Source organism: Ammospiza caudacuta, chromosome 2 (genome assembly GCF_027887145.1).
Source record: "Ammospiza caudacuta isolate bAmmCau1 chromosome 2, bAmmCau1.pri, whole genome shotgun sequence".
NCBI classification, from domain to species: Eukaryota; Metazoa; Chordata; class Aves; order Passeriformes; family Passerellidae; genus Ammospiza; species Ammospiza caudacuta.
In genome coordinates this window covers 32,188,574-32,208,938 of record NC_080594.1, presented here as the reverse complement: position 1 = coordinate 32,208,938, position 20,365 = coordinate 32,188,574, and the positions used below count along the sequence as shown (strand labels likewise).

At 52.6% G+C, this 20,365-nt stretch overlaps 1 protein-coding gene across 1 annotated transcript; it reads left to right on the top strand.

The window, feature by feature from the left end:
- Positions 1 to 13,795: 13,795 nt before the first annotated feature.
- PIANP (PILR alpha associated neural protein) lies at positions 13,796 to 19,436 on the top strand. The gene is made up of 5 exons (XM_058799956.1): positions 13,796 to 13,853; positions 13,968 to 14,566; positions 14,712 to 14,793; positions 15,025 to 15,252; positions 15,402 to 19,436. Exons 2-5 carry the CDS (start codon positions 13,969 to 13,971, stop codon positions 15,421 to 15,423), a joined length of 930 nt encoding a protein of 309 aa, XP_058655939.1. The 5' UTR covers positions 13,796 to 13,853; position 13,968; the 3' UTR covers positions 15,424 to 19,436.
- The last annotated feature ends 929 nt before the right edge of the window (positions 19,437 to 20,365 follow it).

The window sequence follows — 20,365 nt, the reverse complement described above, 5'->3', positions numbered from 1 at the left end:
CTCACTATTTTGGGGATATGTAAATGTAAAAAATCTTATGTTGCAAAGCACTGTACTTATGTATTTAAGATGTGCATTTCTTAAATCCCTGCATGCCTCCCCTCCTCTACTGCATTAATTTTTACAAAAAAATGACTTTACTATCTGCTGAATCATTAACCATCGCACTTGTCAAGAAATGCATCCCTGATGCAGGCAGGGTATGGCCATAAAACGATAGTTTAAACGCTCCACAAGGATAGAAATGTTTCTCGTGCACCTTAAGTACCTCTTGGTGGGTGTATGAGTTACAGCAATGCGGTCATTGCTGAGGGCACGCTTCCCTGTGCCAGGTGAGAGAGAACAGAAACTGGGGGTCATTTGGGGAAAAAAACACCCACACCTTCAGAGCTCTTCTCATCTTGTATAAATCACACTGTGGGCAGAGGTGAGTGGTGAGGGGACTGGGAGGAGAGCAGGCAGTGTGCATTTCAATAAGCAATATTAAGCTGTTTGGCCAAGAGTTTCCAGTGCATCACCAATTTCCTCTTGGCTGGCTCCTTCAGAAACCCACAAAGATTTTCCATGAAATAAAAAGAGGCAACAAATTGATGGGAGCCTTGTACAGTCTATGTAGGCAGCATGGTTTTAGGATGTTAAAATCATAGAGCCATCAGGGCAAGTTTGCACTCCAGCACATGATTGCCAGCAAGAGATTTGGGCTTCAGCTGGATCAGTTTAGCACATATTAAAGGCAGTTGACTTGTGCTTTGCCAGACTTCTGTAAGTGCAACATCTTGAAATAAGTGTAACATCTTGAAGTCTTCATCTGGGTAAAGTCTACGTTTGTTAAGGTTTTACTTGCCAGTATCAACAACTCTCATCTCCTGCTTTGACTCTAGTTCTTGTCACACAGCTGCTGTGGCTGAGTCACGGAGAAGGCTCCTTTGGGGCACAGTTCTGCTCCAAACACAATTTCAGAGCGAGGAAACATAACCCCTGACTGCCTTGGGGAGTTGGATCGTTGTCTCCCAAGCTCATTTGTACAGCTCAGGGTCACTCTCTTCAGTCCCTAAGGCTCCTTTAGTGTTTGGTCTCCTCACTGAGGCCACTGAGAGAAGGAGGGAACAGTGAGGACAGCCATGGTCAGTGTGAAAAACTGAACTTGTAATGTTAATGATCGTGCCACGAAGACTAGGTGGACATCTCTTAAAACAAATTCCAGGCATAAGGAGCAAAACAGTCTGAGTGCTGGGCCAGAGAAGCAAACATGTGCCCTGAAAGGGAAGGGCACTCAAACCCTCAGTCCTGCTCTTGTAGGGCACATTTTCATTTATGTGAACCATTTTCATTTATGTGATCATTTTAGCTTTGAGATGTCACGGTCTTGTTTGCCTCAAAAATCCAAAGCTGAGCAAAGAAACTTCTCTGATCATCTTCCACTGGTAACTGAGCATGGGCACAGTCAGTGAGCTCTCCCAGGAAAGTGCCTCACGCCTGGTGGCTCTGGGCATTGTTGGAAGGTACCCTGGGTCCTCAATGAACAAAGCAGTAAGGAACATTTCCTATGCTCCAGTCAGGTAAAATGGGACCAAGACATATTTTACCCACCAGGCATTTCTTCAGGAAGATCATGATGACCCAGGGAAGCAGGAAAGTCTATCAGTCTGTATTCTCAGAGCCAGCAGTATTTGGCTTCTCCATGCAGCAGGATGAAGGGAGAGGCAGGCAGGTAATGGTGGCTGAGAGCTGTGAAGGCAGGTTGCAGGGCAGTATTGACAAGGGCAACATCTCCTCTCTGCTTTCCCCTCCCTGTTTCTGTATTTAGGCCTGATTCACCGTAGCCTCACACCTGCTGTCTTCACTTACACCAGTGCAGGGTGCATTCAAATCAGGTTCAAACGTAACCCTGCTGATTTGTAGTGTTTTATTACTCTCTTCCCCACCCCCTTGCCGGCTCCTTCCATCTCAGTTTTATCTCTGTATCGATCTGTTTCTCTCACACTCTCTGACACGCTTGCTGCCTTTCATTATTAGTTAGATAAAGCCTGGCAGCCTGAGCATCCTAGCTTACATGATGCTCTCTCTGTCTCCTCCTCCACTTTGGCCCCAATTCCTATGGTCTGTATGCTGGGTCCCCAAGTTTTTGTCTGCTCCTTTTTTATCCTGCATCAAGGGCAAAGACTAGAAGGTCCTTTCAGTGACTCAGATCCTGCACTCTCCAAATGAGGAGGTCATCGTCTTCACGAGTGCAAAAGTCATGGGTAACATCTCCACAACTTAGCAAAACTTTGGCCTCATCCCTAGATTGGAGTGCTGGGTGTTGAAATTAAATCCCAGCCTCCTAGAGGCAGTAACTTCTGTGCTTTTGCTTTCCTCACAAAGCAAACACCTATCTTTATGGTCACAGGGAAACTGTGAAATGTGATTTTCATGTAACCAAAAGAGCCGAAAGTAGGAGGCGAAGAGTGCAGATGAAAGCAAGTCTGTACGACATTTCATAATTTTAAGATAAATCTTGTGACATGGAGACGTTCTGTGTTGTTATTTCAGAATGTTTGGGATTTCTGATCCTAGCTGTAACCACCCCCTAGCATCATCCCTCTCTTCTGATCTCGCTCTGATCTCTACAGAAAGAAACCTCCATTCTCTTTGTGCTACAGATCCACTTTCTTTCCTCTCTGCTCCCTGTCCCACTTTAAAGCTGTAGAGCTGTACGGGCTCATTCTGGGTTCTTCCTTTCTTCGCCACCACAGAATCCAAATAACTTGTCAAAATGCTGAAGACATTTTTTTTCACCAGTCCCTCTCCAAACATAGCAGAGTCACATCTCATGAGACGATTTTTCACAACTGTGTGTAACACGGACTCTGAGACAAAAACACTGTAAGGACAAGGGAGGCTGGCATGACTCTCTTGGATACCAACATGATACAGAAGGCTTTTAACCCTTTAGTTTGTACTGGGCTAATGCACACAGGGCTTACACTTAAAATCAGCCCAGTATCAGCTCCTTGAGGGTAGCTGCATGATAATTCTTCCTCTGATCTGCTCTCACAGCCCTCAGGATTCTGCAGACCAGGAACTGTCTTCCAGACAGGCCTCCGGTTGTGATTCAAAGACTCCAGAAGAGAGAGGATCCTGCACTTCACTAGGTAGTTTGTTTCTGTGATTAATCACTCTCCAGTGACTGGCTCTTGTTATTCCCTGCCAGAATATTTGGTAGACTTTTCTCCAGGAAAGGAGTGATATTGCAAGCAAGTCATGTCTCGTTCTGCTTTTTGATATATTAAACAGGTTGACCTCTTTAAATTACTGAGATCTCCAGCCTTCAGATCATCTTTGATTCAAAGTTATTTTTAAAATATGGAGCATAAAGCACTGAGCAGTTTTCCAGCATGAAAACTGTCTTACTCATACACAGAGAGAGGTTCAATCGTCTCCTCGCTGCCATCCTCACTTCTGTCCTTACACAGACAGGAATCACTTCAGACTCATTACTGCAGCCTGGACCACTGATTCTGTGTTCAGTTTTCTGCCTGTTACAATCCCCACATATTTTTCAGAGCACCTCTTTTCAGGACTGGAAGTTATTCCCTGTAGACGTGGGCATTTTTTTTTCCTGTTTGTGGCTGTACAATTTGCTCTCAACAGTCCTTATAAGAAGTTTTATGAGAATGGCCACCTTACTGAAAGGGGCAGGTCACTCTGTCCTGGTCCTATCCTCATTATTTTTAACACTCTAACAATATTTGTGCCCTCAGTAAATTGTGTCAGAATGAACTATATCTGCTCACCAAGCACTGAATAAAATGGTGAGTCATACCTGACCCGGGACTCATTCCTGGGCATCCACATGAGAAACACTGCCACTCAATGGTGGGCTTCCAGGGATGACCTCCTTTGTGTTTACAGGGCGTTAAATGGAGTTAACCAGCTCACTTAACCTCCTGCTCTGTTAATGTTGCATAACGCTTTTTTTCTTATCAGCATGCTTTGGGAAATTAACACTTCCAGAAGCCTGGACAGATCTGAGCCATCACCTTTCCCAAACAAACCTGTAGTCACATCAAAGACTGACACGAACAAAACAAGTTTATGCAGCAAGATTAGTTTCCTCCAAACCAGGCTGATTGGCATTAACTGGAGAATCACATATCACCTCTTTGTTGCTTTGCCGAGAATTTTTCAGGTCTTCTGTTTGCTCTTTACAAATATTCACAGGGCACAGTTCTCTTCCAGTCTTCTGGGATGTCTCTGATATTCCAAAGCTTATTAACCCCTTGTTTGGTGAGCAGTAGGGCAGAGGAAACTGGGTTCCCTGTGGACTTTTTTCCTGTATGTTCTGTACTTTCCACTACCATACCTTCAGCAGGGGTCTCTTGAGGCACCCCTCCCACGGCTTGCCACATCTGAGAGGGGCAATTTCTTCTGCAGTCTACATCACTGGGCTCCCCCACCACTCTCTAACATTACATAGCTTTTTTTACATAGCTCAGAGGTCTTTGTTACATCTCTAAAATGACACAGCTTTCCCAATGTTTTCTGCTTAATTCTTTTGGCCTGCTGGATGGGCTGCTCTGACCTGTGGGGCTTTGCCCAGCAGCATGGCTACAGGCTCTGTTCCAGCACAGGCATTGGAAGAATCTCCTTCCTCTGTCAGGCTGCTGGTTTTCATACAATTTGTTGGAGCTTATTTACCTTCTAGAATCTGGTCATTTTGTCAAATCCATGGCAACTAACAGACAGACAGACAGACAGACAGGATTCTGCAGGCAGCAAGGCAACAAGGCAACAACGTGGGTCTCTCTTCCCTTAAGAAACAACAGTAAAGCCAGCAGCAGTGGCCTGCCTGGGCTCAGGACTCCTGGGTGTAAATGATCTGTACGTGATCACTGCCAGACAGAAATAACAGCCAGTAACACCTAATTTCATCTCTCCCCTCAAATTTCCATGTAATTTTACATTAGCTTTCCTTTGAAAAGGAAACCAAACGAGCCATTCCATTTAAATCACGTAAGAGTGAGGTACAAGTGACATCAGCCCTTGAGCTCTCTGTTCCCATCATCTCGACAGCTTTCCTGATTCCCCCCACCACATCTACCAAGGTTTCCTTGGTCCCTAAAAAAATTCTGCTCTTTGTCCTCTCTCTTATTTCTGACTCCTTTTGTTGCCTTCTGTAGTTTTACTCTTCAGGGGGATTTTCAGTGTTTGCGTCATTTGGATTTTCACCCTTTAGCTGACCTTTCCCTGGTTGAAATTTCTCTTCTGTTTTGTGCTTCCCAATTATACTAAACACATTCGTCAGGATTTGAAAAGGTCAGAGAGAGCCTGTGTGCCTGATGTAGCCCCTTCCAGAGCTTTCTACCTTCTGCTCCTTCCAGGTGAGAAAGCAGGGGGAGAAGCACAGAGAGCGAGACAAGCTGAGCGCTGACTTGTGCTGCTCCACCATGTCTGCACAGGGGGTTTCTCGGGATGACACAATGAGGGATCGCTGAGCAAGGTTTGTGCAGATGATTTGTACAAGTCCTGGGAGAGCTGGAATGAGAAGGCTGGAGTGTGACGGGAGCCTGGATAATCTCTGACAGGAAGCCCCATGTACATGAAAGGGACAAAAGGCGGGGTTTGGTGTGTGCAGCCTGGTGACACACAGGGCTGTGGCATCTGACACAAACCTCGGCTGTGACACCGCTGCCCTCCTCCCACACCACGACCTCCTGGTGACAACAATCCCCGTGCTGGTCCTCCAAACACACCAACATCACTCCCAAACATGTGAAACACCTGTTGACTCTGCTAAACATGCTCACAAATTCACACACAAGACTCAAATATCCTGGCATGGAAAGCTTGGAGCAGCCTGGTTCATTGGCAAGGAACTCGCAGGAAATCTAGTGAAGAACTGACTCAAACCCTTCAGATATGTGTCCAAACTTGGCACAACCTGTTCTGGCCATCCTGCCGTGCTCAGGCTTGGTACTTTGTGTCCATTTGTCACCTGCTTCCATCCCTCATGCAGTGGCAGGTTGCTTCACAGCTCAGTGCCGTCTCTATTATTTCTTTCTCGTATTTTTTTTCTCCCAGGGTCAGTCACAGTCTTTCCTCATCGCTTTATGATGAAAAGTTTGATTGTTTTTGAGGATCTGAGGAAATTACTGTCTTGCTTCCTCATATTTCAGGCCCTGGAGTGGAAACTGTCTCTCTGTCATTGACTTTCTTCTCTCGCCCGTTGGTTGCTCAGCTGCTCCTTTCTGATTTGGTCTGTGCTTTCTGTTTGGTTCTTGATGGTGGAGGGAGACGTTCCCTGTGAAACGCTCGGCCCCTCAAAGGCACATCAGCTTCTTTCTTTAATTTTGCTGTCACATCCCTACCATTTCCAGACGCATCCCATCGATCCCTGGCAGAAACGCGCTTGGGGACGCGCTCAAAAGAGCCGGGCGATCCCTCAGCGGGTAAAACACACCTTGGAAGGATCCCCCTCCTCCCCCCCGCTTCCCCATCGCTCCTACCTCACCCATGTGTCCCAGGGGCTCTGCCCGTGAGGCTCGACCGAGCCCCGCCGGGGGTGCGCCTCGCCGGGGCCGCCCGTCCGTCCGTCCGTCCGCCGCCCCCCGCCCGGTACCGCGGCGGCCACGGGGGCCCGGGGCTCCGCAGCCCGGGGATGATGGTTGCGGGGACGGGGGACGGGGGGCGGGACCGAGGGGCGGCATGTCCCCGAGGGCACTGCTGCGGGGCGGCAAGGCGAGGGGCGGCGGGGACGAGCCCCGGGGGGCGGCTCGGGGGAGGGGGATCCCGGGGGGCCTCCGCCCCCAAGGACGGACCGGTCCGGGGGTGGCGTTCGCCGGAGCGAGCTGGAGCGACGGGTCCCTTGGAGACACCTCTCTCCATGGCAACCTAATCGCTTCCTGTGAAGATCCCGAAATAACCGACGAGCCGGGGGAGCGGAGCCGAGCGGAGTCGAGCCGGGCCGGGCCGGGCCGGGCCGGGCGGGCAGCGGCGGGAGGCGGCGGGGGGCAGGTCCGGCGGGCCGGGAGCGGGGCTGCGGGAGCGCGGCGGGCGGGCAGGGAGCGGCAGGAGCCGTGGCCGCCGGGGCAGGGGGCTCCGGGCCGGCGGGACGCGCTGCCCCCGCCCGGCCGTGCCCTGCCCCGCCGCCCCGGCGCCCCCCGCGGGCCGCAGCGGGGCCACGGTGCCGGGCGCGCCCGTGCCAGCAGCCATGGGGTTAACGGGAGGCAGCGAGCGAGAGACACAGAGACGGAGAGAGAGAGAAAGAGGGGCTGGACCAGTCCTCGGCAGCTGTTTATTTCAAGGCATCTCTCGCTCCCTCTCCCTCAGCCAAGGCTCAGCCTCAGCAAACCTTCCTCCTCCTCCTCTTCCTCCTCCTCCTCCTCCTCTCCTTCCTTCGTCCTGGCCATGAGAAGCACGGGCAGCAGCAGCTGTGCTCCCCCAGCCCTGTGCTCCGCCGCCCCGGCTGCGCCCCGCTCGTCTCCCCGCAAGGTAAGTTCATCCTCTCGGCCCGGGCTTGGGGGACAGAGTGGGGACGGGGCTGCAGGGCCGGGGGGAGGGGGGCTGCATGCCCGTCTCCAAGTCATCTCTCCCCGTCTCCTTCCCTGTGTCCTTTCTCCCCCTTTTTCTTTCCCCTTTCCCGATCTAGGTGCTCTGTCTCCTTTCAGCCGGCTGTCTCCTTCCTCCCCCCCTCCTTTTCCTCCTCTTTTAGTCGGGGGCAGGGGATGCCTGAGGTGCCGGGAGGGAGGGGGCACAGCCGAGGGATCGCTGCCTCTTACCCTCCAGCTCCGGGCTCCATCACAGACCTGTTGTGCTGGAGCACTGGAGCCTGCGCTGAGGAAGGCGACTTCAGCCAAATTGGCGCAGCTGGAGAAAGGAAACAGAGGGATCAATCCCACCTCCTGCCTGGCCAAGGGTGCACCATGCAAGAGAGAGCAATTCAGATGTGGAGACTCAGCACTTGGAGCACTTGGATGCCCGGGAACAGTAGGAAACTGGGAGGCAGAAGATTGTCAGACTCATGACATGTATTGCAGGCAGGCACTAGATGGCAGGGGACCGGCATCCTAGAGTGCTGCTTGGAATGGGGCCACACTCACAGTTCCCAAATGCAGGGAGACTTGAGCTCAGAGGACCATTGATGGGCTTCACACGCCCATTCCCTCGCTATGAAAACACCCAAATGCAGCATCACCCTTCCAGCCCTGCGTTCTGCCCCAGCCTAGGATCGCCATTCCCAGCCCGTAAGAGCTCACCCAGGCAGCCTGGCACGGGAATTCCTATCAGCAAGTCACTGAGCGCTGCAGGACCTGCACTGACTCAGGGCGAGCAGTGCCAGCCCCTCTGGGATCCTGCTGGATCCTCCTGGGTGCTGCCACCAGCCCTCTCAGCCTCAGACATCAGCCTGACGGGAGGCACTGCATTCCAGCTGTCAGCCCCCAAATTCAGCCAGCTCTGGGAGGTGCTGCCCCCAGCCCCACACATAGCAGCAACTCTTTCCCTGGATGGGCTTGGCATCTCCACCCCAGCATTCGGATTCACAGTACCAGCTTCCAAAACTCCTTCGAGTGCAGCAGAATTGTCCCACTGGGTCATCTGCTCTGGGATTCCTCCCTTTCCCTGTCCCCACCCAGCCAAATCCAGCAGGGCATATCCATAACCCCTTTCCACCAACACCAGGGCTCCTGCTTCCTGCTGCCAGACCAGCAATGACTGCATCTCTGCCTCTTGGACCATGAACTCCGGGGTGTTCATGGCCCCTGAGGAAAATACAGGTGTGGTGTGCCCAGGGCATCACGCAGTGTGGGGGGGTCTCGCTGCCAGTGCCTGAACTCGCTCTGCTCGGCGCTTGGAGAGAGCTGCTAGGTTCCGTGGTCCCAGATCACAGACTCCTATCAGTAGCTGTCACCACAGCCCTTAGTGCTGGCTGAGAGATTAAAAAATGACAGCCAAGCAAGCATTCCTTCTCTGTAAGGAGGGCTGGGTCCTCCTCAGGTTTGTTTTGATTTTTTCATCACTATTTCGAGTGGAATCGTTGCAGTGGGGGAGCTGGGCAAAGCAAGGATTTGCATGAAGCTCTCAGTGCTGCGGGGTTGCTAATGGTGAGCGTTACTCAGCCAGCAGTAAGTTTCATAATCTTGGCCCAGCTCTTGTGAATGTTCAATTTTTCAGGGTCATGAGCCTCTTTACCCTTCTTCCATCCCTTCCCCCTCTCCCCAAACTGGTTGGCAATTTCATTGTTCCAGTGGAATATATCCGTCATGTGAGGTCATCGCTGCATAAGGAGAGGTGATTGATTGCTTAGGTCGCTGGGGCCTGTCCCATGCTGGGCTTTGAATGCTGGTTTGGAGACCTTGAACCGGACTCTGTGCTCGAAGGCGAGGTGATGTGGGGTGCGGAGGGGCACAGTGATGCATTCCCGGCAGCTCGAGTCGCCGAGCAAACAGACTGCTGCATTCTGAACTAGCTGGAGCGCTCTGAGAGCAGACAGCTTCATTCCTAGAGGCACAGTATCACAGCAGTCAAGCTCTAGATGTTACAAAAATACAGATAGATCATCATCTGCCAGCTGAGCCAGACAGAATCGGGTGCAACTCTTTTGCCATCCCCGGATGGAAAGAGCCTCTACCCGCTCCTCACTAACGCGGCTTGTGTGCGCTTGGCTTCATCCAACTGCTCTCCAGTCAGAGGTGATCTCGGCCAGGCATCGAGAAAGCTGTGAGATTCTCAGATTTTAAGGCCAGAGGGACCATTTTGATCATCGAGACTGACCTACAGCAGAGCACAGGCCAGAGAATTTCACCAATTTAATTTCCTGCGCCAAGCCCATAACTTCTGATTGAACTGTAGCATCTCTTTTAGGAATAGAGCCAGGCAAAGGCTGCAGGCAGTAGGGAACACACCACCTGCCTAGGTGAATTGTGCTGGTGTGTGACCCTCTTTATTAATAGTATTGTTCCTCATTTGAATTTGTCAAACTTCAGCATTTTGTAACAGAAGGTTACAGATTGCACTTGATGCGAGGGAGCTACAGCACACGGCTGGCACGTTGGTTCTTTTATTCCTGTGATGCCTTTTTTATTTGGATAGGATTTATCTATGGCACTGAGGTATATGAGAATCCTGAACATGGAGAAAGAGTAAGAGAATCCTAGGTCTTTCCTGGGGCACAGCAGTATCTGAGCTCCAGAGCCCAGGGTGTCACATTCAGAGCTCCTTGCTCTGAGCAGGAGTGCAGCAGGCTCTGCTCCTAGCCATTAGGTAGGATGTAAATTCCCAGTCCCCCTTAGTGAACTGCTATGTATGCTTTGGGGCATGGCTCCTGAGATCTGCTCTCTCATGTCCCAGCAGTGGCTGGTCCATGCTGCAGGAGACTTACAAAGAGGGAGGAAGCACAGATGGGTGTGGGGAACAGCAGCAGGATTCATGCTTCCATCCTGCAAATGCATGAGAGCAGCTCCTAGCAGATTAGCCCCAGTCTGGAGTGATGGTGGGGTCCATATGCAGCAGCAAAGAACAGTGTAATTCTTACTCACTGCTTTCAAGCACCAGGATTCACAAACTGAGCTCAATGAAGTGCCCCGGGGAAATAGCTTTGTCATTCACACTGTCATCTGTGCATCACAGGACCGGAACGCTGAGATGAGGGCTCTGTACCTAGAGTGAAAGTGTACAGGTTTCCTGTTCAGACTCTGGGAGTAGCCCTGTCCAGTTTTATTGACATTAGACCTGGAAAACACATATGAAAGCAAGGGCCTTGCCATGAGGTACTGGTGCAGAAATTCAGTCTCTCTGCTCTGGCACACAAAGGCTTACCTAGAATGGAAATTCAGTCTCTCTGCTCTGGCACACAAAGGCTTACCTAGAATGGTATAAGGTGGGATTTATACTCCCAGGTAGTGAGAGCATTGGCATCCCCTCCTCTACTCTGAAGGCCTACCAGTTTATTCAGGATCCACACAGGGAGCTGCATGCAGAGCTGAAGGAAGGGCATGTGTTACTCTGGCCCTCCAACACAGCAGGGTTAGTGCCCAGGACACAATCCTGCTGCTGGTGGCTGACCACGGAGTGCCCCAGACATGCTTTGTCTGCCTTTTAGTCAATAATCCATAGGGACATCCATGCTCCATTTCAAACATAAACGCTCCAAGCATGCTGGAATCCAGCCTGCACTGCCTGGTATTTTCACCTGAAACATTCCTTCGCTGCCACACCCTCCATGCCATGGGAGACACCTCTGTCCAGCTCCCAGCTCCTCCACAATCAGTCCAGGGTGTGCCAGTGCAGGACACAGTCTTTGGCCACGATCTCATTAACAAACCAGAATGTTTGGACAGAGACCAACCAACTTTGCATCATCTCTGCACTCATCTGGAGCCACCTTTGGGGTGGGGACATCGGGAATCACCAGCTCATCACTCTAGGCAGCAGAACCCACACACAGCAGTGTCTCCAGTCTGAGGCTTGCACCCCCATGTATGGGCTGTGCCCTCCTTGCACATGGGGCAGTCAGTGCTGGGGCTCACCCCTCCTCAGCTCATTCCATACGTTATCTCCTCCATAGGCCTGAAACTGAGACAACCATGTGTGAAAGCCATTCAGGATTTGGCTCTGTAGGGTATCTTATTCCCAAGTTTTCAACCCTGGAATTCCATAGACTGGGTGTCATTGCTGGAGCTCACAATCTCAGCTTAGAAGAACAAGATGTCTCCATTATGAGATCTCCCAACAAGGAGAGCACAGAAACCCCAGCATTCCTACCCCCAGGCACATTTCCGAGGGCAGAGCCATCTGTTAGGAGGAGTGCTAGAGCTTACATGTGCACCACTACTGTGCCACACTTCCCTGTGGGACTGGCACTGAGGTCTGCCTGCACCTGGAGAAGGTCGCCCCTGCTGGGATGGCACTGTCCAGCCCCACATCTCCTGCTTCCCGATGCAAAACAACCCCCTGCCCCCTGAAGACTTGAGCTGTGCCAGAAGCAGAGCAGGCTCTTCATCCCAGGGAACTGCTGTCCCGTGGTGAGTGCCAGGCATGGCCCCAGGCACTCCAAGCCATCTTCAAACCTCTCCTGCAACTTGTGTGCCCTCCAGCCTGGGCATTCACACAAGGAGGTCCTCCATGCTTGGAATTCCTTCCCTTTCAAAGTCCAAAATAAATTCTGTCATGGATTTCTGTTGCCAGACATGATCTTCTACGGCATCGTGATCATAATCCAGATGGCCAAGATCTCGCCAGTATCTGGGTTCAGAAGAAACTTGCTCCATTCTGCTGCCTCTCTGCAGAGCTGCATCTTAATACTGAGTCCCCTCCAAGGCTTAGAGGTTCAGGAGCAAAGAACAAAGAAATGCTGAGAATAGCTGCTCTTTTCTCCTCATCTTCATCTCAGGATCCCTCCAGAGACTGATCTTGCCCCGGAGGGAGGGGCAGGGCACATTAGCCAACAATTCTTTTTTTTTCTGTGAACTTTGTTTAAATATTTAACAGAAGGAAACTAAAAATATCCCCGGTTAATGCAGCAGGAGCTAGACAGCTACTTAGTCTTGGGTGCCCTTCCTCCCGGCCCCTCCTCTCAGGTGCACATCACAGCAAGCCCTGGGTTCTTCCCTTAGGAAGAGGAAGTCTCCCACGCAGGAGGGGCTGCAGTTTTTGGTCAGGGCATGGGGTGAGCCGGGCGGATGGCAGTAACCCCTTGGAAGCCGGGAGGTGCAGCACAGCTGGCTCAGGGCTGGAGGGGCAGCGTTGGCCTCTGCACTGACTCCCTCAGCCCAGCATGCCTGTTTCTCCATCCCGGCAGCCACAGGAGGGCATGACCGTGGGCTGTCGGCATTCGTGCTCTCCTTTTCACGATGAAGGAGCAGGCTGAACATCTCGCAGGATTTTTTTTTTCGTCCTGTGCGTGCGGTTGCAGAAGGATGCGGGGTCAGGCACACGAGCTCACCGGGAAGGGCCGGCACGGTGCTGTGCCCGGCCGAGGGAAGGGGGGCAGCAGCAAGGGCAGCAGTGCCGACACCGGGCTGATGCCGGAGGGTGCCGAGCGTCCAGGGCAGAAAGGACACTGACCTCGCTCCGTGCTTGTGTTGCTCAGCCGTGGGAGACGGGAGACAAAAGGGAGGAATAGGGGAGAAAGGGAGGGATGGGACAGCGCAGAGGACATTAAGACACGGAGTGTGGGAAGGTAATTTCATGTTAGCTAAGAGGAAAGTAAATACTAAATATTTGATAGGCATATTTTTTTCTCTTAAATTCTTTAGTGAGGCTGGACTTTTTCTCGCTGATTCACTCCTTCTCAGTCGTCTTGGTTTACCACTCTCATGCTTCCCCTCTCGCTCCCTCGCTCTGGCACACAATGAAGAGGCTCTTTTTTAATAAATGGATTACACACTCCACACTATAAATAAACACAGGAATTAAGATTCCAACTTGTTCCAGCGATAAGCAAACAAAGATGCTGAATCCCCCTCTCGGCCCTAAGACAGGAGAGTCCCCGGGGAAGCTGCGCATGTGCCTGGGCACGTGTGCTCCGGAGATCGCTCCCTGCTCTTGGGAGCATCTGCTAAGGCATGTGTATCTGGGGGGACCTGGCATGGGGATGGGGACCATGCACCTCCGTGCATGGGGGGCACGGGAGCAGGAGAGGGTGCACGCGTGTGTGCATGGACTCTCCTTATCCTGCCAGCCGGGAGCTCACCTGGGGTGGCACACACTGCCTGCAAGGACAGAGCCGTCACCACTGCGTGGGGGGACACTGACAGCCCTCCCTTTTGGTTCCCAGTGAAGAAGATGAGACAAGATCCTGACTGAGCAAAGACACTGTTGCATCTGAGATGGAGCCCAGTGCCTGGTAGGTTCACAGCTTCCCACACTGGCAGGTGAGGCGGGAAGAAAACAGGAGTGTGGGTGGTGGGCTGCTCCCGGCTGCTTGGCCTTTCAAAGGAGGAACGTTTAGATCAGGCTCTCTTCTTCTTCCCCCCGCCCCGCAGCAGGATGCCTCCGCTCCTCTCCCGCATCCACTCCCTGCAGCTGTGGCATCTCCTCCTCGTCGTCTTGGCCGTCCCTCCTCCCGGCACATGGTCTCTCCGCTCTCGGGGCCCCGCAGCCCCTCGGCCTCTTTGCACCCGCCGCAGCCCCTCGGCCCCACGGTCCATTTGCATCTGGGAAAGGACCTCACAGCCGGAGCGGGATTCCCGCTCGGATTCCGGCTCGGATTCCGGCTCGGATTCCCGCTCGGCCGTGCCGCGCCAGCGGGCCGTGCCCGCGCGGGGAGCGGAGCTGCGGCACGTGGTGCGGCTGAGGCGCCAGGCCGCGGGCGCCCGGCCTGCCACGCCCTCGGGCTTCGAGGATGGCATGCCCTCCTCCCAGTACCCCTGGGCCATCGTGTGGGGCCCCACGGTGTCGGATGAGGACGGAGGGGACACAAACTCAGCCAACCCGGGCTTCCCGCCGCTGGGATACACCTTTGTCTCGCCGCACGGGATGGCGACGGCGCAGCCCAACTCCCACTCGCTCCTGCACAACGCGGGGCTCAACCTGCGCGAGACCCCAGCCACGCTGCGGCCCTTTCTGTTCGGGCCCCGCGGGGAAGGTAAATCTGCACTCTGCTGCTTTCACTCCCAGTCCCCTGCAGGAGCAGCTCCTACTGCAGAACTCATCGGGGACCTCCCTTGCCCTGCTGCTCCCTGGGGACCCAAGGGAGCGGCCATCACAAGCCCCACTCCTCTGTCTCGCAGGTGTGGACCCCCAGCTGTACGTCACCATCACCATCTCCATAATCATTGTCCTGGTTGCCACTGGAATCATATTCAAGTTCTGGTGAGTGGGGTTTGGGCCAATTGAGGCTCTCACTGGGCCAGTGTCCACAGGAAGACTGTGGGCTTGGGACCCATTTGTCTCAGGGGTGCACATCTGGTGCTGCAATCCCTTGCAAGGTTTGGCACTTGGCCACGCTGGGCTCTAATGCTGAGTGTAGAGGGGTCCATCCCATAAACCTCTCATCAAGGGCTGGGGCTTTTTTCTTTACCTCACCCCTTGTTCTCTCCAAAGCTGGGACCGAAATCAGAAGCGCCGGCGTCACTCGGGGCAGCAGAGCAGCGGGAGGCAGCAGGAGAGCCAGCAGCCCCTCACAGACCTCTCCCCCACCACCGTCAGCATCCTGGGGCCCTACGGCGACCCCCTGACCCCCACGCCTGAGGCGGAGGAGTCCAGGAGGGGGCAGGAGGGTGCAGAGAAACTGGGTGGCCACGGGAAGAATGCAGCATTCCAGCTCAACCGGTGAGTGCCCAGTGAGCTGGGGCAGGAGGGGCTGGCAGAGGACAGGGGGACGGGCACACTGAGGCAGGGCAAAGCTGACGTTGGCTAGCGGGAGGCGGGGTTGGGGCAGTTTAAGCGCTCATTAATTCCCAATTCCCTCTTTCCCCCAGAATCCCACTGGTGAACCTGTGACGCTCCCGGGAGAGGCTGAGCTGGCTCCCCCACCCTCTGTCACCGCTGGCGAGCGCGGACTCTCCCCGCCTCTGCTGCCCCAGGAAAAAAAGCAACCTCCTTGTGCCACGGCCCACCACCACCACCTTTATTAACTAACCCCACCGGGATGTGCCTGGAAAAATGGACGAGCTGGGCCTCCTTAGCCTCCTGCTGGGGGAAGGTTGGGGACCCGCCCTGCCCACGCAGGACAGGGTGACAAGAGAGCAGAATGGTGGGAGGGAAGACAGCTGGTGGTGGTGTGAAATCCTGACCTCCCCAGCCCCTCTTCTAGCATACGTGCACAGACACACTTGGATCTCCATGACTCTCTCACCAGTGCATGCCTGACGTCGGGGGTAGGCAAGGTGGAAAGGCGTACCCCTGTCCCCGTGGGCCCTCACCCTCCGTGTGTCCCTTCCCGTGTCGTGTGCTTTGCAGTGAATGTCTGGAGTTCAGTGGCTGCAGGATTGCCCGCCAGGTGACTCGGATGGTGGCAACTTCGTCTGTTCCTGAGACCTTGGCCCTCCTGAGAGTCCCAAGGGTGGGTAAAGCTTGGGCAGAAGAGGCTCACAGAGCACCTGGGCCCTCTCAACAACCCATTTCCTTGAGGGAAACATTATCTTCCCCCTAGATGGAAGATAATCACATCTTTCCAGTTTCTTTCTGCCTAACACTCCTTTGGGTTTTTTTCTCTTCAGCTTGTATCTCTCTTCCTCTCTCCGTCCGCAGATTTTCCCCTCAGTTCCCACCCCCATGCCACTTCTCTTGCCAGTTAAAGTTGGAAATCATTCCTTTAGCTTTCCAAATGTTTTGATCTTTGAAAGCCTCCTTGCTGTCCCTCTGCACCCCTTCAGTCTCCTTCAGCAAGGTTTTTCTGAATAACACCAGTCTGTGATGATGCTTTCCAGAAAATCTGAGGTGAAGCCCTCTGCTCACTGTGTTTCTTAGCAAGTGTCCTGCACACAGCTAAAGCGTGGAATGCAGACATTGCTGGGCATGAGGAACTTGAATTTTGCTGGGCTCAGGAAGAGATTTGCTTTCAGATACTCCTGGCACAGGCAACAAGGCAGCAGACGGGACTCTGCACCTGGAATGACCGAGAGCAGTTTAGAGCTGATCTTGGGAGCACTGGAAGGGTTGCCATGTACTGCTGCTAGGTCTCTCCTGGAGTGCAAGGTGACTGGAAACCCACGAGGCAGTGCTCACCAAGAGCATGAGAGAGGGGTATCTGGGCTCCCAGATGAAGCTTCATTCAGTCCCCCAGCTGATTAGAAACCGAAAGCAATGGCACAAGTCATCTGTCCAAATTGTTGCCTGCAGATGTCCTTCAGGGCTGTGGTGTTCTGTGGGGCTGGCAGCCACACTGTCACTTACCTGTGTGAGCAAGATCCATGCATCTCCACCTCTTCCAGGCATGGACCCATGGGTGTCACTTTGAGGATGTGCGAGATGGCAAATTTCAGCTTAATGACAATAGTTCCTCTTAGCTTTTATGGACAACTTCAAATCAATCAAAACCCCACACTGACAACCACAGAGGTGAAAAGATGCACATTTAGATAAGGCTGCCCCTACAGTGTACAAACACCTTTAGCTGCTGGACTGATGTGGCCAGAGGCAGGAAAATCACCCACAATTTGAAAGCCCTAATGCACTATACAAGGTCTCTGACAAAAGTGATCTTGGAGAGAGGGAAGCAGCCTTTCATCCTTTATCTCTGCATAAAAAGCCTGTTCTTTATAGGACAAAGCACAGGGAATTTCATAAGAGGCCTGGTTCTGCCCGTTTACCCAGCTGAACCATTAGGTGTTCTCGGGTCCCATCTGACTCACTGTGAAGGGCATTTAAATCAGAGTGTAAATTACAATAAGCTTCCCAAAAACAGTAGAGATTTGGAGAAAATGACAGGTCAAATAAAATTACTGGCTTATTAAAAGCACAGAGTGGCTGAAAGATGTAGGTGGAAAAGGACTCTGGAGATCTCTAGTCTAAGCACAGGCTGATTCTGTGCTTACAGCAGGGGATATTAGTGCTTTACCCTAGATCGATCTGTTACTGAGCCTGTTCTTATTCAGGATCCATGCAAGGCTCAGGTGGACATTTAAGCTGCAGATGGACATGGAAGGACCAGTGGCAGTTCCTGCTCGCTGCCCCATTCATTGCTGTTCCCCCTCTCCTTGGCACGTCCCTGCTGGGGAAGGACATCTGCACTGCTGATTGCTGGCAATTTGCAATACCTTCAACTGGTTGAAGTAATTTTCCAGATCAGATTAATTAGATTGTTCTTTGATCAACAGCATTTGTTGAAACAAGGCCAAAGTTTAGACTCTTCCACTTCAGTGGCTGTCCTTGGACTTTCCACATGCTGCATGGAGAGAAGGTTTGTAAGAAAGTGGCAGGGGACCACAGGAGGCATAGTGAAAACATTTTCCAACACTTGATGTGGGGAAGCCCTGAGCTCTCCTGGGAAAGTTTTTGTAAATTCTGCAAACAAATCAGATTTTGGTGGTTTGGGGTTTTTTTCCTCCCCCTTTTACATGTCTCTGGTTTTGGTAAAAGTAACTCCAGGGAGAGAAACCTTTCATGGATACTGTGGTAAGGGGAAAGCTGGTGAAGCTGTGTAGAGAAAACTCTTACAACAACAGAGGCTTGGGTATAATGAACATCTTTTCTAATTTTCCTAGCCAAATACATTTTTATGATAGTCATTCAATTTCTCACCCAAAACAGGTTAGATACAGGGAAACAACTTCATTGTTCTGCCCAAGCATTCATTGCTATGCTTTGTCCCTGGAACAAAACACTCAGAACACATGTGGACACACAAGCTTCTTCCAGTTAATAAATAATCTCACTGGATCTGTTTTCCCCATGACTGGAGCCTTATAAACCATCTTCCCCTACAGAGACTGGAGCCAGAGCATGCCTGAGGTCTTTACCCTGGCCCAGGGTAATATTTTGTAGGATGTGCACATGGATGGGTTGATAGTACCAAGTCAGGGCAGAGGACAGCACCTTCTTAGTCACAGCCCATCAGGTTTCCCTGTCTTCTACATGAATGGAGGAGAAGGATTGTTTTTTCTTTCCATTAGAAACAGAAAGGTTTTTTCTTTCCATTAGAGAGAAAAGCATGCAGGGAAACCAACTGAAAGTGTTCATAGTCTTGGGCTAATTCTGCCCAACATTTCTATGCTGTTGAAAGGGAACATCCAGGTGGGCCAAGTGAGATGAAGTGACTGTGTCTCTGCTGAGCTCCTGCAGAGCCCTTGCTTTTTTACCATAAGGGTGGTCTCTCTGTGGGCACAGTGGAAGGGAGGGAAGTTCCTGATTTGAAGCAGGAGCTGGAGTCTCCCTCTCTTTACCCAAGAGAGTGGTATGACCACAAGGCCAAATCCTGCTGGGGCTTTCCCATCTGGCTGGTTGCAGTTGGTAGACAGGGGAGCAGACCTCTGGTGTGTGTATCCACACCTCTCCTCCAGTCCACTTTCCAGGGGCTAACATCCAGCCAAGCATCCCAAAATTCAGAGAGGGCTATCTACCTCTTCCTCAATGGCACCCAAGTGCCCTTGCAAATCTGGTCCCTTCATTTCCCACTCCACTTCCTGATGAAGAAAAATGTTTGGAAAGGAGTGGTTTGTTCATTCCCTGCAAGTTCTCAAACAGGACCACCTTGAGACTGTTCTGAATTAAACTGTTTTGTTTTTCACTCTGACAAACCACATCTGTGGCACAGCCTTAGAGCTGAGACCTGCAGCACAAAAGTCCTGGGTCAAACTCCAGCTCCCCAGCTGCATCCCTGCTAATGTCCCACCGTAGTCCTGGCCCTACCCTGGCAGGACCATAGAGAGAGGTCCCCTTCCTTCACCAACTGCTGGCTCTCTACTCCTCTTTTGCTGTTGTTTTCCCTCTCCCACTGTTTTCCCTCTTCCCATTCTTGTCCTGTACCATGGTCTCCCTCCTGGTTCTCTCTCCCTTCCTACTGTTTCAGTTTCCCTGCTTCTCTCTTGTTGTCCCTTTGCCACTCGGTCTCGTTCTGCCCCGGCTCCCATCCACCCCTCCAGCCTCCTCCTGCTCCTCTGCTCAGTCTCGCTCTCCCCCTCCCCTGCCCTTGTGCGCTGTGATATATATTTTTGTAGGATTTCTCTTCTCCTTGTGGTGAAATATTCAAATCTTGTGGGATGTTAGTTTCAACATTTTTAAATAAAACTTTGCAAAATATTGAAAGCAGACCTCTTGAGTCCGTGGAAGGTGCCACACTGGAAAAGCCAGGGCGGGATGAGAGGGGCACCCTGGGCAGATCCCATCGGGATGGGGGCTCACACTGCTGGCATCCCACATTCTCTTCTTGGGAGTAGAGGGGGCAATTTGGCCCCGTGTCCATCTTCCCTCGGTCCCTTTGCCGACTGAAGGGGCCCTTTGGCCAATGTCAGGCATTTCCATGGGAGGTGGTGCCTGGCGGAGTTCGAGCCCTCCTCCACTCCCACCGAAGCAGCTGTCCCGCCTGTGGAGCTGCTGCCTCCCCGGCACGGCCTGGGACTGCGGGTCCCGCTGGGGGCCGGGGTGTCCGGGCGAGGTGACAGCAGCCGAGGGGAAGGGAGGGAGGGACATGCAGCCCTGCAGGCGCACCAGCCTCTCTCACTGTTCCCCGCGGCTGCCTCCGCAATTTCTATTTACAGCCCTGCTGCCTCCCCTCCTGGCCACAGTGCTGCTGCTGCTGCTGCTGCTGCTGCTGGTTTCCAGGGCTGCTCTGTAATTAAGCATCCTTGTCTCCTGCAACTCCTCCACTTCCAGCGGCAATCGGGGCTGGGGCGCACCAACCTTGATGGCCACTCCAAGGGCTGCTCCCTGGCAATGGCTGGATGACTGCTGGGGATGGGGATGGTTCCCAGCCCCTGCTCACTCTGTCCTGTCTGAGTCCTTT

What these genes read in the sequence shown, in the direction of transcription:
- PIANP (XM_058799956.1), top strand. Translation starts at nt 13,969, where the DNA reads ATGCCTCCGCTCCTCTCCCGCATCCACTCCCTGCAGCTGTGGCATCTC. An exon ending in GGAATCATATTCAAGTTCTG is followed by an intron (nt 14,794 to 15,024) that starts GTGAGTGGGGTT and finishes TTCTCTCCAAAG; the next exon opens with CTGGGACCGAAATCAGAAGC. An exon ending in GCAGCATTCCAGCTCAACCG is followed by an intron (nt 15,253 to 15,401) that starts GTGAGTGCCCAG and finishes TCTTTCCCCCAG; the next exon opens with AATCCCACTGGTGAACCTGT.